Genomic DNA, 19,670 nt, shown 5'->3' with positions numbered 1-19,670 from the left:
TTTTCGTCCAGAAGGACAAATTCAGAATGCTCACCCTTGCCCAGTTATCCAGGAAACTGGATGGTGGTGTTGGATCTGCAGGACTCCAATTTCCACACTCATTTCCGGCAGAGTCACGGGCGCTACCTGTGCTTTCTTTAGGCCACAAGCTCTTTCAGTTCTTAGTGCTCCCAGTTGGCCATACCAGTGCACCTAGGGTGTTCACAAAAGCGATAACTGTGGTCGCTGCCCACCTGCGGATGTTTGGGAACACAAGTCTTCCTATACCTCGAAAACTGGCTGCCGAAGATGGGCTTGCCTACAACAGTCATAAACCACCTTCAGGCAGAGGCCAACCTGTTGACATTGTTGAGTTTTGCCATCAACGTGCCACTGTCACACCTGATTCCATCACAACGGCTTTTGTTGATTGGCCCCATCCTGGTCACAGTGCTCTTTCTGGGCTTTCCTCCGCCTCAACGAGTCCAGGACCATTGGACTATGATCCTGATGTTTCAGTCTTTTACCTGAATATAAGTGAGAGTGGCTCTGAGGCTTCTTGGCCTCTTGCATCCTGCTTCTGGAACACACCAGGTGTCAGATTCTAACCAGGTGTCAGAGGAGACTGCAAAAGATTTGCAGTGGTGGCTGCTGGACCACAGTTGGATTGGTGTCAGACCCCCTCTGCCTACCCACTCCACATTTAACAATTATTGCAGATGCGTTGTTACTGGTTTGGGGCGGTCTTCTGGGGTAGGTTGAGATCAGTGGACTCTGGTCCCCTACAGAAGCTCGGCCCCACATCAATATGTTGCTGTTGCGGGCGATTTACCTGGCACTAAAAGTATTCCTCCCCATCTACCAAGGGGGACCGGTGCCGGTTCTCACGGACAACACCTTCACCATGTGGTACTACTACAAACAGGGTGGAGTAAGGTTGTCCAGCCTGTGCCCAAGAGGCTTCCTGAAGTGGTTGAATCACCAGGCAATCTCTTGTTGCGCAACACTTTACAGGATCTTTAACCACCCGGGTGGTCAAACTCATCCTTCTTTGTCTACTAGATCACGAGTGGCTGCTGCACTCAGAGGTGGCAAAGGGCATTTTCCAGCAATGGCAAGATATCTGGCTTAATCTTTTTGCCACCATAGAGAACGTGCAGTCTAAGCAGTCTAAGCATTGGGACACTGGAGTTCCCAAGCCAGTTCTTCCTCGCAGACGCCTTTCACTTGGTATGGAGCTCTGGACTTCTGTATGCTCATGGTTCAGAAGAAGCTTATGAAGAAAGCCAGGAACAACTGGGCCCGAGTCCTCCTAGTGGCTCCGGATTGGGCAAGGAGAGTGTGGTACCCAAAACCATTTATGAATATTTTTATTTTCACTTTTATTTTTCTTTGCACACGGAGGTGAGGGTTTATTATTCCCTGCACATGGAGGTGAGTGTTGAGCTAAGCTGGTACTTGTCATGACAAACTTGCACTATAGTCCAAATGTACACGAGGTGGAGGCTGGGGCTCCCAATTTCTAATTCTGATTATTGTCATTGTATTAATTTCAATTACAGTATTCCCCTGATGAAGGTATAATCATACCGAAATGCATTGGGATTAACTGAACAAGAGGATGGGATGTACATGAAGTAATGTATCATCTGACAGAAGAACCAAGCATAAGAACAAAGAAAAATTTCTATTAAACACACAACGTTTTTCATTTAATTTGCCTGTACTTTTGTGCTGTACTAAATATTCATCTTGGTTTTTAGAATATGTTTTCAAATTTTTGTGAAACCATAAATCACTATGGTATATAGAGCACCCTGAGGGGGCGTGTGAACAGTGCGTCGCTTCCAAACAGTACCTGTTTGTGTTTATATTTTGTCACTGACGTGAGCCTGTCAGATTAGGCGACAGCACCAACAAGATAGACAGAACCAGTATTAATAGTCAAGTGAAACAGATTCCTTTAAGGTGTGCAGAGTGTCAATCACATATACACATTTGTTACCCAAAACCTCTGGCCATGAACATTGTCTTCCAATCAGTTGCCCCTTTGGGAGGATCTCCTGTCGCAGCAGCAGGGCAGGGTCCTGCATCCGAGCCTACAAAACTTCCACCTCAATGCTCTTCCATGCATGGAGAGTGAACAGCGACAGTTGGTGTCTTCAGATCTTCCTCCCGAAATAGTTGGGGTCAACTTGTCAGCCAGACTTTCCTCTACCATGACTGTTTATGCAGGTCTCTTGGAGAAGTACTTATCAGTCCTTTTGGCCTTCTTGCGACGACGTGATTAGCCACTTCTCTTTAGATCACCTGTTGTGATGTGTATTTTGAAAGGGCTGACTTATAGGTTCCTGCCAACACCATTTGTGATGCTGCTGTGAAACTGAAATGTGGTTCTCTCTTTCCTCACATGTGCCCCCTTTAAACCAATGCATAAGAGTTTCTTATGTCTGCTGGCACTGAAAACTACAATCCTCATAGCGATCACGTCAGCACTTCGCATGAGCGTGTTACAAGCAATGTCTTTCCAGCTGCAGTGTACAAACTTTTTTCCAGTCTGAAGGTTGTCACACCCTTCCACATAGTACAGTCTATCACACTACCAATTTTCTTCACCCTTCCTCATCTGTCCTAAGAGGGAGAGAGACTTCATTGTCTTGAACCCAAGATAGCTTTGAGCTTCTACATTGATCGCACCAAGAAACATTGTGTGGACAATCAGCTCTTTTTGGGATTCTCTGGGGTGAAAATGTAAAAGTGGTTCAGAAAAGAACCATCCCCAATTTTTGTGAATCAAGATCTGTTATGGACTGGCCAAGAAACAGCCTTTGGGAGGATTACATGTGAATTCCATGTGCATTCCAAGAGAGCAAAGGCTGCTATCGCTGTGGTGGGCCGTCTTGGACATTTGCTAGGATATGTGGGCGTCAGTTCACACATTCACAAAGCACCCTCTGTCTGGAAAGCCAGGTCCAGCGGGAAGAGCATTTTGCCCAATCTATCCTGCAGGATTTCCTGTTACGAGCCATCAGACAGCCCCACAGCCTGCTGAGTTAATTCTTTAGTATCTATTCACAAGGTGAGGACTCTGCAATTAGAAGTATCCATCAGAACAAGTTAATAACCTTCGGTATTGCTACTTGTAGTGGATACTCTAACCGCAGATTTCCTGCCACCTCCCTTTTCTATACATATAAAGGTTTCTAGATCATGTTCTGGTGGAGTGTACAATCTAGAGATCTGCACACTGTCACATCTGACCAGTTATTGAGTTCCGCGTCCAAGTGCACTGACATAGTAAAGAAAGAAACTGCCACCTGCACAGGGTGAGGTTTTGTAGCTCTGATGTCACTTCTGCTGTGGGTCTACCTAAGAATGTGCTGAATAAATTGTTTCTCAATATTGTATTTGATTATTACACACCTGTTGGCAAACTGATTGATTTGTTTTATTTTCTTTGTCTTATGTTAATCCATAACCTGTTCTATTTTTGCGTAAACGTAATCTTTGATTTAATGCTGGATCTTTCTTAATCAGTCTATCTATGCTAAGTTTACAACTTCAGATTTCTGTATCTACCCATCCGGAACGTCATTTACTCAATTCTATTTTTGGCACTAGCAATTTTATTATTCAACATTTGTTCTAGTTACCTAATCTGACCACTGAACCATTACATATAAGGGATGAGCTGTAGCCTTCCTACAAGTGATATAAAGTTTCTATTCCATACTACGAAGTGGAAACAACTGATGGTAACTGTTTTTCAGGACGACGTAAATATGGAGTCACAGAATTGTCTAACTAAAGTTTCTTCTTCTGACCAAGAAACTAACTTGTTTGTTTTCAGTTTTGTCCTCACAACAGTATTCAGTTGGTTAGTGCCTTTATAATTAGACCTTCAAGTTCAACCTGTTGCTTATGTTCATGTTTTCTAGTTTTCTTAAGAAGGGCACAATTTAAAATTGGAAACCCATAGTGCAGAGAGAAAAATGATGCACATTATGTAGCAAATGAAACAATAAGAGTCCACCCTGGTCTTAAAAGCAGCTAAAACATATAGTATAATGCATTGCTCACACCCTGAATATGGTTAAAGAACACTTTAAAAAAATGTCTGATTTCATTAATCAGTAGTAACAACAAAGAAGAAACTAGGAGGTCTGTTAAATGAAGGAGAAGTGACCACGAGAAATTGACACACACTACTATCACAACTAACGGTGAGGGTCCATCATTGATGAAAGAGTCCTATCAGCCCACCCATTTGGCGGAACCTCGTCATCTAGGACCTTATCAGCAGGTGCTCATATGGCCAAGCTCCAATGTACTTGCTTGGTACCAACAGTTCCCGTGCTGAAAGAAGATGAGTCCTCACTGCGAGTGGTACTGATAGGGTGCAGTGCTCAAGAGAAAAGTGCATGGTTAAAATGGCGGTCAAGGTAGAAAAAATATTTTTATTGGTATCTCCCTGGACGTCAGATTAAAACAGATGTGGCAACAGTGTGACAATATCACTGTCAGGTAAGCATCTAGAAATTAGGCCAACATGTTTCTGCCTTTCATGTATAGTTTTACAGGCATTCGTCAGGGCCAAGCTGTAAAATCGGCTACTGCAACATCTATTGTGTTCTCTATATAGAAAAATTAATTAAGAAAACAAAACAAACTATATGGCATGGTTGTGATGGTAAGTTAAGTCATGTGGCTAGGTCAGCCACCCTACCGTCTCTGGTAAAACAACCATGCAGAGTTCAATCCTTTCCTGCGAAGAAATGAAGAGAGAAAGAAAAGACTGATATTGCATACATTGTACAAACTTAGGTATCAAAATGGTGTGGAGGTCAAATTCTCGTGGTATTACTACACTTCTAGCGACTGCTTTAGTGAGAGCCAGTCAGAAACATGACTAAGAAAAAAGTAAAAATCAGATAATCTGAGAAATAATATGATATTTTAAAGAGAATAACAACTCACCCAGCACTGTGTGGGAGTCCAGCCTCACCTCACCCGGCAACGGCTCGGATAGAGAGGCCCCGCTCTGTGAAACATACGGAGAAAGACAATTTCGACATTGATAAATGTCAAACTCAATGTATGTAATGATATCTAAAGATAATCATAAAACTTGGTTTTTAATTTTTCTGGCTTCAAGTCCCAACTCTTCGACGGCATAAAGAAGGTGAGTTCGCCCTCGACTGTGGTATACGATATTTAATACCTCGGATCAAGAAATGCTGATAGACAGCAGCTTTAAAGTAGAATGCATTGGCTAGCAATTTTTCAAATTTCAAAAAGAAACTCCCGGCCTAGTTGTAATATCAGCCCAGGGGGGGGTTGTGTGGGGGGGAGAGAGGGAGGGGAAGGGACATGCAGTGCTCTGCCACCTCCGTCTATTTAATGCCAGTTAAATGATGCAAGGAGTATACTTCTCTCAGTCACCTATAACTGGAGATGTAGTTAAAATAAAGGAAATGTACCGGCATACACGTAAACTACAGCACAAGGACCAGAGCTGCAAAGGGATTACCTTACCTGTCCGTCGGTACCTCCGAGTGTGACCGGAACCGATGGGGAGGCGCCGACGGACAGGAAGCTAGGAGCTTAAATACCCACATCAATTGGGTAATGAGACGCTGATGATCTGCACCTGCGAGACAGTGGAGGCGTCTACGCAGTGCGCATCTGTCGTCGCATTGCATAACGTGAGAGAAGTGTCACTAACTCACGCATGCGCATGGAAATCGGAGCTCGGAGCCGTCATGCCCAGAACACCCAACTAGCGCTGCTGCGCGCATGCGGCGGTGTGTAGAAAAACGCACACACTTTGACGCATGCGCGGTGGACGTGTACATGCAACACTCCATATCTCAGTTGAGAGGGAGGAGAACGCGCCTGCGAGGAAACAGAGACACTACCAAGAACAGTCTCGGTCGAGCTGTGTGTCTCGGCAACCAAGCACTGACTGCATAGTCGTCTATGTTAAAAGACTATAATGTAGCTCCAAAGTGGCTACTCAGTTGGGGGAATGAAGACATAATGGTGATGGCTCTAATACATTCCTTCGTACAGCTGTTGTGAATCGAGTGAGTGCAAAATGGGGGGTTAATGTGACCAATGGTGTCATATATACTCTAACCAGGCGTGTAACTGCCTAGTATAGTGTTAAATCAAGGATGTGTATACACTATTTATCTGTGGATAATTTGTTTCAGATAATAGCCACCTTTAGTGTTACATAGAATAAAGCCACCTTCAAAACAACTACCAGAGATGGTATATTATGAAATGGTCTCAGTGTAAAATTCGTTAATGTGAACCTACTCTTAGTTAATTCAAATAAGAGTGTAGAAGAAGTATTGTCTGCGTCCTAACCCTATGTCAAAGGGCTCCAGGTTTATGTATATAGGTTCATAAGAACGTAAATAAAGTATATGGGATGAACCCAGGCAAAAAGTGTGGTTCATCTGTAAATGAACACATACTAGTTCAATATGGAATCACAGCATTGCCATCAATGTTGTTGGATAGATGTATTTCATAGTGAGATCCAAGGTATGTTGTCATTCAGACCCAGGACGTCTGTCTTGAGCTTGTGAATCCAACGTTGCTCTCTAAAGAATAGAAAATGTGACACATCCGTGACGTGTGGTGGAATAAATGGTCGCTCTAAGACAACCCATTTCATTTCATCAGCCTTGTGTTTTTGAGTCAGGAAATGATTCGTAAGGCGGGTGGATTGTTTGTTGCACCGGATGGTGCTCTTATGCTCGCTTATACGAAGCTTGATCTTCCTGGTGGTGTGACCTATGTAAATCAATTTACAGGGGCATGTTATCATGTAAATCAATTTATCTGAGTTACAGTTAGTGTGGGTATTTAAGCGCCACGGTCTTTCTGTCCCTATATCTACTGTCAAAGTTTTGCAGGTTTGGGGACAGACTGCACATCCTCCGCACGGGTAGTGACCTCGTACGGATGTGTCACATTTTCTATTCTTTAGAGAGCAACGTTGGATTCACAAGCTCAAGACAGACGTCCTGGGTCTAAATTGACAACATACCTTGGATCTCACTATGAAATACATCTATCCAACAACATTGATGGCAATGCTGTGATTCCATATTGAACTAGTATGTGTTCATTTACAGATGAACCACACTTTTTGCCTGGGTTCATCCCATATACTTTATTTACGTTCTTATGAACCTATATACATAAACCTGGAGCCCTTTGACATAGGGTTAGGACGCAGACAATACTTCTTCTACACTCTTATTTGAATTAACTAAGAGTAGGTTCACATTAACGAATTTTACACTGAGACCATTTCATAATATACCATCTCTGGTAGTTGTTTTGAAGGTGCTTTATTCTATGTAACACTAAAGGTGGCTATTATCTGAAACAAATTATCCACAGATAAATAGTGTATACACATCCTTGATTTAACACTATACTAGGCAGTTACACGCCTGGTTAGAGTATATATGACACCATTGGTCACATTAACCCCCCATTTTGCACTCACTCGATTCACAACAGCTGTACGAAGGAATGTATTAGAGCCATCACCATTATGTCTTCATTCCCCCAACTGAGTAGCCACTTTGGAGCTACATTATAGTCTTTTAACATAGACGACTATGCAGTCAGTGCTTGGTTGCCGAGACACACAGCTCGACCGAGACTGTTCTTGGTAGTGTCTCTGTTTCCTCGCAGGCGCGTTCTCCTCCCTCTCAACTGAGATATGGAGTGTTGCATGTACACGTTCACCGCGCATGCGTCAAAGTGTGTGCGTTTTTCTACACACCGCCGCATGCGCGCAGCAGCGCTAGTTGGGTGTTCTGGGCATGACGGCTCCGAGCTCCGATTTCCATGCGCATGCGTGAGTTAGTGACACTTCTCTCACGTTATGCAATGCGACGACAGATGCGCACTGCGTAGACGCCTCCACTGTCTCGCAGGTGCAGATCATCAGCGTCTCATTACCCAATTGATGTGGGTATTTAAGCTCCTAGCTTCCTGTCCGTCGGGGCCTCCCCATCGGTTCCGGTCACACTCGGAGGTACCGACGGACAGGTAAGGTAATCCCTTTGCAGCTCTGGTCCTTGTGCTGTAGTTTACGTGTATGCGGGTACATTTCCTTTATTTTAACTACATCTCCAGTTATAGGTGACTGAGAGAAGTATACTCCCTGCATCATTTAACTGGCATTAAATAGACGGAGGTGGCAGAGCACTGCATGTCCCTTCCCCTCCCTCTCTCCCCCCCACACAACCCCCCCCTGGGCTGATATTACAACTAGGCCGGGAGTTTCTTTTTGAAATTTGAAAAATTGCTAGCCAATGCATTCTACTTTAAAGCTGCTGTCTATCAGCATTTCTTGATCCGAGGTATTAAATATCGTATACCACAGTCGAGGGCGAACTCACCTTCTTTATGCCGTCGAAGAGTTGGGACTTGAAGCCAGAAAAATTAAAAACCAAGTTTTATGATTATCTTTTGATATCATTACATACATTGAGTTTGACATTTATCAATGTCGAAATTGTCTTTCTCCGTATGTTTCACAGAGCGGGGCCTCTCTATCCGAGCCGTTGCCGGGTGAGGTGAGGCTTGACTCCCACACAGTGCTGGGTGAGTTGTTATTCTCTTTAAAATATCATATTATTTCTCAGATTATCTGATTTTGACTTTTTTCTTAGTCATGTTTCTGACTGGCTCTCACTAAAGCAGTCGCTAGAAGTGTAGTAATACCACGAGAATTTGACCTCCACACCATTTTGATACCTAAGTTTGTACAATGTATGCAATATCAGTCTTTTCTTTCTCTCTTCATTTCTTCGCAGGAAAGGATTGAACTCTGCATGGTTGTTTTACCAGAGACGGTAGGGTGGCTGACCTAGCCACATGACTTAACTTACCATCACAACCATGCCATATAGTTTGTTTTGTTTTCTTAATTAATTTTTCTATATAGAGAACTCAATAGATGTTGCAGTAGCCGATTTTACAGCTTGGCCCTGACGAATGCCTGTAAAACTATACATGAAAGGCAGAAACATGTTGGCCTAATTTCTAGATGCTTACCTGACAGTGATATTGTCACACTGTTGCCACATCTGTTTTAATCTGACGTCCAGGGAGATACCAATAAAAATATTTTTTCTACCTTGACCGCCATTTTAACCACGCACTTTTCTCTTGAGCACTGCACCCTATCAGTACCACTCGCAGTGAGGACTCATCTTCTTTCAGCACGGGAACTGTTGGTACCAAGCAAGTACATTGGAGCTTGGCCATATGAGCACCTGCTGATAAGGTCCTAGATGACGAGGTTCCGCCAAATGGGTGGGCTGATAGGACTCTTTCATCACTGATGGACCCTCACCGTTAGTTGTGATAGTAGTGTGTGTCAATTTCTCGTGGTCACTTCTCCTTCATTTAACAGACCTCCTAGTTTCTTCTTTGTTGTTACTACTGTTCCAAGTGGGGGTGTGGACTTGAGGTCGGTAAAGATTGTCCCCTTAACCCTTATATTACAGTTGTTTTTTCAGTGATTTCATTAATCCACAAAGCCTTCAGGATCCACAGACTACCTCCCAATCCCCCTCACAAAAACTAAACAATAATCTTTTTTAAAATATTTCTATAAGTGTTATTGATTGCCCAATACATCTGAAAATTGTCCTTGTCTGAAAGGACTTTTTACCGCCTTCTCTGACGTCTGGAACCATCCCCATGTTAACATCCTTTGTTCCCTTGGCACACAGGAAGTCGCCAAGATTCTGGCTTAATCACTCGCATCAGACTCTTCAGCTGGCCCCTCCCCTGCTAATCTAGCCCAAGATGTTGGAGCTGCTATTGCTTAACCATCTGTGTACGTTGTTAAATAGCTCTATGATCTATTTTGTTGTCCCAGTTGATAGGAAACACCTACCACTATATATTTATTGGGGACACCTTGATCCTTGGACTTCGGCAATTTTTGCTCTTATTCCTTAGATAGAGAACATTTTGAAAATAATCTATGACTTCTAAGCCCCAGACCCTTGTTAAAATATGCATTATTATTGACTTTAAAGGCAATCCCTTCCAGCAGCTATGACTTCAGACATTTAATTTAGTTCACATTGTCTGAAGCGTGGCTCCAAAATAAACCACACATCTTGAAAGAGGAAAAAGCACTGCACACAAAAAACCTTCAATTTAGATATTTAAACGGCTGGTAGTTGAGCGCCTACAGACCAGAAGAAACAAAAAGAGAAAATACAGGTATAGAACTAAATAACACTCCAAGTAGGTCTAGCAAGAACAGACAGAAAGAAATTCAAGGGTGTGAAGAACCCACTGGCAGACACTTCCTTTGCGTTTACAGTGCAATAACTGGTAAAGAGGGAGTGAACATGTATAGGTACAGGAACAAGAAATGAACTCTTGACCTAGATGGGGAAATCCGCCTGATGGATTTAGTCAAAGCTTTAAATAAAACTTGGATTCTTGCACTTTCTTGAAACCTCTCTCAGGGCTTTAAAAAGGGCCTTGACAATACTTGCCCTTGCGCCAAGTCCCTGCGTAAGCCCCCCAGCGGACCTGCCTAGAAATGCAGATGTTGGAGCACCGTGCCGACATGGCGCTCGCACACAGCAGGAAACCACCTGTCTACAACCCGTCATTTGGCTGTTGTTACGAGGTAAGCACCAGGCTCCCGTAGGACTCCCGCAGACCGTGTAACATATTTGTTACCCAGTTATAGTACTAGATTGGCTTCTTTCCTTTCTGCCTAGTAGATATGAAAATCTTCTTTCCTTTCTGCCTAGTAGATATGAAAATGTTGCATTATCACAGTTCACTTGTGATGAAGCAGACATAAATGCTGTGTCTCTTAGTGGGCTACTGTTTCCCCCTTTTTTTTTTTTAAATGTTCATGACACTATTTGCTAATCTGCTGCACACGCTATGAAGAAAGTTTTACACTTATGCACCTGACACTCAACTCTGGATCAGTATAATTGATTTGTATTCTGAAGAACACAGGAGTTCACATGGCCACCTATCTGGCCACTGTACATTGGTGGAAGTCTGCAAATATATTGAAATTAAACCCAGCAAAGACATAAGCTGTTATAAATCACATATTATCTTCCTTATGGAACGCAGTTGATGGGCTTTTGCTTGTTGGCATTTGCTCTGGTTCTGCCGAGACAGTACAAAGTCTTGGAATTTTCCTGTATGAAAAGCTCACCTTGGAAGTGCACGTAACAACAGTAACTAGTTCCTGAAGGTTTTACTGTGTTTTTTGTTTCCTTGATTCAGAGTACTGCTTTCAGGTAGTTAATGTAATAGTTCCGTACCTTAACAACTATGGTAATAATGTCCATATGGGTAAATTTTTACCAACTCCAATTCATTAAAGCAGCGGCCAGGCTGGTAGTTGGAAAAAAGATGGGAATCTATTTTTCCAATGCTTTGCCAGTTCAAATCTTGACCGCTGACAAAGTTATCTATTCTTACACCCCCTGTTTTTTGCTTTGTCTTTCAGTTTGTTCTCTCCATCCCACCTACTGACACCTTGAAATATTTTACAGATTTGTGCTTCACAGAGAATGCTCACCAAAGAAAGTACCTGTGACTGTGCTCTAGAACACCCTTTACAGTCTTCATCTCTAGCTTTCACTGACCTGTTTTCGGAAAACAACTATAAACTTGGCTTCAGCCTTAGTAGACTTTTATCGTTATTCAACTGTCTTTAATACATTTGTTTGGCTCACTAATTGCAGGAATTCACAGTTTCAGTGTGATCTACTATTTCCTTTTACATAGTTTAACTCTTGCGTGATACATTGATTTTGAAAGGATGTTTTTCTCCCTGTTAAGGTTTTCATATTTTTGTTATTTCGTAATAGCCCAACAGATGGCTCTATCCAAGTAGAAGAGGAACAGAAAAAAGATGCTGAAGATGAAGCCATTCAAAATGATCAAAGGCAGCATGAAGCAGAAACAGGTCGGTGGGATTTTACAATTCATTCTACCACCACTCCTTTCGCTTTCCAAATCTACCCATCTTCATTCTTTTAATTGATGTCTTCTGTTTTCAATAGAAGAAGGATATCAGAGGATGTAATTTGTTGTCCTTTCTTTTTAGCCAATCAAAGAACGTTAGGCTGTTTTTCCTTGCTGCGATCCTCTACAGAGGTTCAAGTATGGTCATAGAGAGTTTTAAACACTTTTTAATGCAGATAACCTGTTGGTGGTTAAGCATAATCTGTATAATAGGTATTTAAGTATTGGAGTTAATAAACAATTTTGATAAATTATCAGTCGGTGGGGACATTGAAACCTTTGAGGTATAACCCAGCATTGAAAATGAGCAAAGTCCTTGATGTAAGCAGGTAGTTGCTTGATCAAAGATGTGTGACTGCATAGCTCTGTGGTGTCTGAGTGTCTAATGTTTAAATCTGAAATTAAAACTGTAGAATGTACAAGACTTCATAACTTCTGCAACTCATTTTATCATATTTGATATCTATCTCCTGCCATATTATTAAAAATTATTTTGTTTGTGACATGACCATGCACAGTATTAGCATGCTTCACATTATGAGGAAATGTCGATTCTAAACCAAGCTTTTCTCAAAGCAATTTTTTGAGCCAGGTTGAAAGATATTGGTCCAGTTTTCAAAGTTTCTCGATTGTCCGCACTTTTGTAAAGCTATTAATCTTTAAATTCTTTGAGCAAAATCAGTTTTTCAAATTATACTGGAAAATAGTCCAAATTGTGGAGCTAGGTTTGGCTTAATTTTTAGGTCAAATGATAGGGTCCATAAGTATGATTAAGAACCTTTGGTTCATTTTGGTTATTTAAAGTTGGACAGCTGCCAGACAATCAGCAAAAATTGCAGATGTTCCTATTACCCTATTTGGATTGCATACTAGGCTTTACACTCTAAATAGTGCAGACCGGACAGTTGCCAATTTTTGGCGCAAGTGCTGCATTTGCCATACACTAAATAACCCCCCATAGTTATTAGTTGAGAACCAAACTGGTATCCTCTGAGTGGTTCTATTTCCCTTAACACATGGTCAACACGCTGGCTGTATTGTGCTTTTTTGGTTGCTTAAAAAAATTATCCTTAAACATTGAACATCAAATCACTCTCCTTCTGTGGAAGACTGGCTCAATGGCCTATTAGCGTTGTCAAATGTAAAAGGAGAAAGATATGCATAATTTTCAGGCTTAAAATCTTGTATGAAAGCTTCATTTTTTTACTCAACTTATCATTCTGAATCTTTGGTATAATGATGGGGTCATACTGCACAAGAAACTACTGATACCACCAGGTTGGTTTCTCCTGGTATTACCACATCATTATGAACTCCTTCGTTTGGAATGAGGTATAACATGGTAACTGTACATTTTCCCCAATTAGGAGCGACAAAACTGGGACTAATGCAGTTTTACTCTGTTTTGTCTTCTGAAATTTGTGTGAAAAATATTGCCAAATCTGTGTGGTAATTTTATACACGTTACTTTCAGCATTACCAGTCCAGTCGGAATGAGGTCAATGACTGTAATATTAGGCACTTCAAGCCATATTTGCTGATTTTTAGGATAATTCATTTTACTTTCCAGTACTTCATATTAGAATGTTTTCAAGTCTACAATCTATACAAGCATAGGTTATACTTGGATGTGAGGAAGTATTCAGCATATATTCATCAATCAATCAATCAGTCAATCAATCAATCAGGGCATTTGTAGAGCGCACTACATACCTGTGAGGGTCTGAAGGCGCTGGATGGGGGGGGACGGGGGACGGGCGCTACTGACCGAAGAGCCAGGTCTTGAGTAGTCTTCTGAAGGCCAGTAGGTCTTGGGTCTGCCCTAGGTTGGTGGGGAAGGTGTTCCAGGTCTTGGCGGTGAGGTAGGGGTAGGAGAAGGATCTGCCTCTGGCTGTCGTTCTTCGGATGTGGGGGACAGCGGCCAGGGCGAGGTCGGCAGAGCGGAGCTTGCGGGTGGGGGTGTAGAAGTGGAATAGTCTGTTGAGGAACCCTGGGCCGGTGTCGTGGAGGGCTTTTTTGTGTGCGAGGATGAGGAGCTTGAAGCTTATCCTCTTGTTGACGGGGAGCCAGTGTAGGTCTCTCAGGTGGGGAGTGATGTGACTGCGGTGGGGGATGTCGACGATCAGACATGCCGAGGTGTTCTGGATGCGTTACAGCCGTCTCAGTAGCTTGGTCGATGCTCCTGAGTAGAGGGCATTACCGTAGTCCAGCCTGCTGGTGATGAGGGCCTGGGTGACTGTTCTTCTTGTTTCAGTGGGGATCCACTTGAAGATCCTACGTAGCATTCGGAGGATATTGAAGCAGGAGGAGGAGACGGTGTTGACCTGCTTAGTCATGGTGAGGGTGAAGTCGAGGATGACCCCTAGGTTGCGTGCGAGGTCGGTGGGTGTCGGAGCAGTTCCCAGTGTGGTCGGCCACCAGGAGACGTCCCAGGCCGAAGGGGTGGACCCAAGGATGAGGACCTCCGTCTTGTCCAAGTTCAGCTTCAGTTCGCTGTTCCTCATCCAGTCGGCGACGGCCTTCATTCCTTCGTGGAGGTTGGTTTTGGCTGTGTGGGGGTCCTTGATTAGGGAGATGATCAGCTCGGTGTCGTCGGCGTAGGAGATGATGCTGAGGTCGTGTTGACGGGCGACGTGGGCGAGGGGTGCCATGTAGATATTGAACAGCATCGGGCTGAGGGACGAGCCCTGGGGTACGCCGCAGATGATCTTGGTGGCATTGGAGTAGAAGGTGGGGAGGCGGAAGCTCTGAGTTCTGCCGGGGAGGAAGGATGTGGTCCAATCCAGGGCCTTCCCTTGGATTCCGGCGTCGTGTAGGCGTGTGCGTAGGGTGCGGTGGCAGACCGTGTCGAAGTCGGCTGACCGGTCCAGGAGGATGAGGGCTGCTGTTTCTCTGTTGTCTAGCAAGGTCCTGATGTCATCTGTGGCGGCGATGAGGGCGGTTTCAGTGCTATGGTTGCTGCGGAAACCGGACTGAGATGGGTTCAGGATGTTGTTGTCTTCGAGGTAGCGGGTCAGCTGTTTGTTGACGATTTTCTTGGTGACCTTAGCCGGAAATGCGCGGAGGGAGATGGGCCAGAAGTACTTGAGGTCCTTGGGGTCCGCCTTTGGTTTCTTGAGTAAGGCGTTGATCTCTGCGTGTTTCCAGCTTTCCGGAAAGGTTGCTGTCCCGAAGGAGATGTTGATGGCCTTGCTGAGATGGGGTGCGATGGATGTGCTGGCTTTGTTAAAGATGTGTTGGGGCATGGGTCTAGCGGTGAGCCGGAGTGGATGGTCTTTATGATCTCGCTGGTGTCCTTGTCGATGACGCTTGTCCAGGAGAGTAGATGGTTGGTGCGTGTGGTGGTGGTGGGGGTGGTAGTCGTCGGTGCGGTCGTGGCGTTGAAGCTGTTGTTTATTTCAGTGATCTTGGAAAAAGGTAGCCAGTGAGTCGCATAGGTCTTCCGAAGGCGGGATGTTGTTGACATTGGAGCTGGGGTTGGAGAGTTCCTTCACGATGTTAAAGAGCTCCTTACTATTGTGTGCGTTGTTGTCAAGGCGGTCCTTGAATGAGGCCCTCCTGGCGGCTCTGATGAGTTGGTGATGGCTGCGGGTGGTGTTCTTGTGGGCTGTGTAGCTGTCCGGTGATCGTTCGCGGAGCCAGTTCTTCTCCCGTTTTTGGCATAGTCTTTTGGAGGCCTGGAGGTCCTTAGTGAACCAGGTGGCTTTCTTACTGGTGCGGCTGTTGGAGGGTGTATTGGGCGAGGGTGCTGGCGCGGTCGTCGATCCATTGTCTGAGATTGCGGGCGGCGGGGTCGGTGGAGTCGGCGGGTGGGTTCTTGGCGAGAGTGGTGGTGAGCTGAGCCTCGGTGACTTTGCTCCAGCATCGTCGGGGCAGCAGTTGGTTGCGATGGTGCGTGGTGGGCTTCCTGAAGGTGAAGTGGATGCAGTGGTAGTCGGTCCAGTGGGGTTCGGTGGTGCGGTTGAAGGAGACATGGGGACTTGCGGTGAAGATGGGGTAGAGCGTGTGGCCGACGGTGTGGGTGGGTGTTGTCACGAGCTGTCTGAGTCCGAGGTTGGCGAGGTTGTCGAGCAAGGCAGTGGAGTTGGTGTCGTTGTTGTTCTCGAGATGAAAGTTCAGGTCTCCTAGGAGGATGTAATCTGTGGAGGCGAGGGCGTGCGTGCTGACAAGTCGGCGATGGAGTCGCTGAACTGTGGTCGGGTTCCGGGGGGATCTGTAGATGAGGGTTCCTCTGAGGGTGGTGTTGGGATCGGTGTGGATCTGGAAGTGCATGTGTTCGGCGGTGCTGAGGGTGTCGTCGGTGTTGGTCGATACTCTGAGGGTGTTCCTGTGGACGATGGCGATTCCTCCTCCTGTTCCGTTGGTGCAGTGCCTGCGCGTGATCTTGTATCCTTCCGGGATGGCAATGGCGATGTCTGGTGTGGAGGCAGTGTTCAGCCAGGTCATCAAAACTGTTAGTAAATTATATATTATTGTTCATCAATATATGCTTGCACAGTATATATTTGAAATGGGGGACCCCCTTCCCATCAAATGAATGAGTAGATCATCATTTCCAATAAATTATTCAAATGCTGAATTTCTTCTTTATGCAGTAAAAGATACTCTGCTTCAGCCCATTCCTGGAGCTCACATTGCCATCACTTTATGTGGGAGGAAGCAGAGCTTGATTCCATTACATGGTAATAATTTGCTCTTCTAAAGGCATAGATAAGTGTAAGAATCTGAATGATACTCTACGAGAGGGAGGTCAGGGTAACAGACTCATTATGTTACTCTCAGCAAACTTGAGGTCCTGGTAGTCTTCATCCGTGAGAGGAAAATCATATTGCCAATAGTCTGCTTTGGTAGGGCAACCCAAAGTATTTGCTAGACCATCATTTAGGCATTACACCTATGTAGATTTTGTGCAGCATACTGGTTTCCAGGTATGCTCTATGTATTACGTAGAACTGAATATTTGTGGACCTAGCGTTCTTAGAGACTGTCTGTGGATAAACTACAATGGAAGTCTATTCTTCATCATTTAAGCACCTCCTGTTCAAACCATTTTTCTATTTTATTTCTCAGTTTAGTTGGGGGGTCTTTCCTGGCTTCCAGTTGTGACCTGTACATCCAGGATATCAACTGCCTACCATTTTGCATGCTGTAGATTGTTTGTGCGCAATCTTGTGTATATGGATCTCGCTCACTATTATTCAATTTTTGTACTAATGCTAATTTGACCATTGTACATCAGAAACTGCCCTTTATGAGAGCCATAGTAGTCCTTAATTAATGCTTTAGATTGTAGCTGCCCATTTACAACCAAATTTCCCTCAGTAAGTATTTCCACTTCCTCCCATGGTTTTTGGTCCTTTATTTTACAGTACCCACAGTTTTTGGGAAGACATTTCAGTGGAATTGACAGTGTATAGTGTCCTTCCATGAGATCTGTTATGTGCTTCCTGCCAACAGTGGAGAACTACATGAGGAAATGTAAGCAGAGGTTTGTCCTTCTGTATCAATATATTGAACAGCCTACTGTCCTGCTTTATAGCCAAAGCAAGCCCAGTCTCATGGATAGAGTGCCATCAAGCCATTTAGTAAGCGATTGTTGCTGTGCAGCTAAATAGTATAACTCCATACCCGGGGCACCCATTTCACCTTAAGTTTTGTAAGTGCAACTCTTCTCTTCCCTGTCCCCAAACCAGGTTTCGAAGCACTCTAATCTAATTCTTTGAATGGGGCTCTAGGATCAGCCACAGGTAGGTTTGTGAAGTGGTAAAGTAATCTCGGCAATATCACTGCAAAAATCTGTTTGAGGTTGTAGTCTAGCAAGTGTTGATTCTAAATGCCCATCTGGTATATCTGTGTAGTATACTTTTATACCTAGGTAGTGCAATGTGTTTGGTTTCCATGCTCTTACCAGGTATTCCTGTTTAAGCTTGAATGTGGGGAGGAGGAGGATTTTTAACTACAGGGAATAGACTAGATTTGCTCCAGTTAATCTTTAGTCCTGCTAGCCCGTCCATCATATTTAATATCATAAATATTGACTTAAGGTTCCCTCTGCAATCTTTCATATATATTATCATATGAGCTGCGTAGTGGAAAATCCAGTGGACTCTGTCTACCAGAGTAAGGGCCCACGCCTTGCCACTTCTCAATGCTTCAGTCAAAGGTTCCACCGCTAGGGCAAATAATATTGGGTATAGTGCACGTCCTTGTTTTGTTTCTGTTGTGGAAATATTTATGAGCTCTAGTACATGTAATAGACGTCCGATATTCACAGAAGGAATGATCTCTATTACATGAGATAGACGTAAGATATTCAGAGAAGTACTGCAACCAGTATAACACCATTCCTGATCAGTATGAACTCATTTTAACATACAGCGGAGTAGAACCCTGGCTAGTATTTTGCTGAGTAATATATGACTTTTGTTCAAAATGGAGAGTTGGTGAAGTGACGTTGAATGAAGGTTTAAGCAGCGAGAAAAACAGAGCTTCACGAGTAGCCTTCAGGAGATGGCCTACTTCAAGTGCAACCTTCTATAATACCAGCAATTTGGATATCAGTATTTTAGGGTATGTACGGTAAAACCCATCTGGTAAACTGAAGATAGCTTTCCTCCTCTATTGTACTGTTATAGGGTGATCGAACGTCTCCTTGTATTCAAAGTCTACACTTGGGAGATTAATCAAGTCAAGGAAAATATTTATGGCTTTGTCAGAGCCATAGTCTCAGTTTTATATATAAAGCTGAACACTATTCGATGAAAGCATGTAGATAGTGAAGAATGTGACATTTTCTGTCTCGAATGGTGATGATTGGTGGGATATTTACTTTAATATCTGACTAGTCTGGCTAGTAGTCTACCTGATTTATCAGGTTAGGCGTGTGTTTGCATTTAATATTCTGTATAGTATATCCAGGATAACCTCTGTATCAACGTAACATGTTGTAAGAAATTGGATTATTATTTGGAGTGGGCAAGTGCCCCCCTCAAAGCATAATCACAACTTTCGTAAGGGTGAACCTACAAAGACACTAAGTTAAACTGAGCTCAACCTTCCTGGTAACTATAGCACTGACAGGCTTAACTTAGAGCAATTTGTAAACTATTTACACAGTACTAAAACAGTGTTAAAGTCAAAATGCCTGGTAATAAAAATTCTAGACCAAATTGGAATTGAGTAAAATTTAATAACAAAACACCACCAAAATGACAAACATGCAATGAGAGTAACTAGAGAGAATAATTTTTAAACTTTTAAGTCAAAATTGCGTTGAAAAGCAATAATAATTAATGTTCATGGTAAACCTGGTTCTAGACAAGATATGAGGCCAACCAGTAGCGAGAGGTGGGGCAGGGGGGATGTGGGTTTTTTTGTGAAACTTTTTATTGAATTTAAACACAAGGAAACAAAGAAACAAAACAAGACAAGGCATTACAATAGAAATGTGTCACCATTCGGCCCGAGGGGGGGGTGTACAGAATTAAAGCAGATATCATTGCAAACAATAAATCGGGGGGAGGGGGGGAAAGGAAACCAGAAGTACACAAAGCATCTATATTCCTGCGGAGGAAACATCAGGTTGGGAGGAAGATAAATCAGTATTACAGTCCGATATGGGGGGA

The 19,670-nt window shown here is 43.6% G+C and overlaps 1 protein-coding gene across 3 annotated transcripts in view; it reads left to right on the top strand.

Moving 5' to 3' along the window:
* Nucleotides 1-19,670, top strand: part of NEK1 (NIMA related kinase 1) — a 1,042,157-nt gene that overhangs the window by 827,626 nt on the left and 194,861 nt on the right. For all 3 annotated transcript variants that reach the window (XM_078677052.1, XM_078677050.1, XM_078677051.1), the window contains one exon: nucleotides 11,889-11,986. In XM_078677052.1, the coding sequence (XP_078533178.1) occupies nucleotides 11,889-11,986 (98 nt within the window). The remainder of the gene's footprint in view (nucleotides 1-11,888; nucleotides 11,987-19,670) is intronic.

Source organism: Lissotriton helveticus, chromosome 2_1 (genome assembly GCF_964261635.1).
Source record: "Lissotriton helveticus chromosome 2_1, aLisHel1.1, whole genome shotgun sequence".
NCBI classification, from domain to species: Eukaryota; Metazoa; Chordata; class Amphibia; order Caudata; family Salamandridae; genus Lissotriton; species Lissotriton helveticus.
Note: the sequence above shows the minus strand (reverse complement) of the source record. Positions and strands in the feature narration are given on the sequence as shown.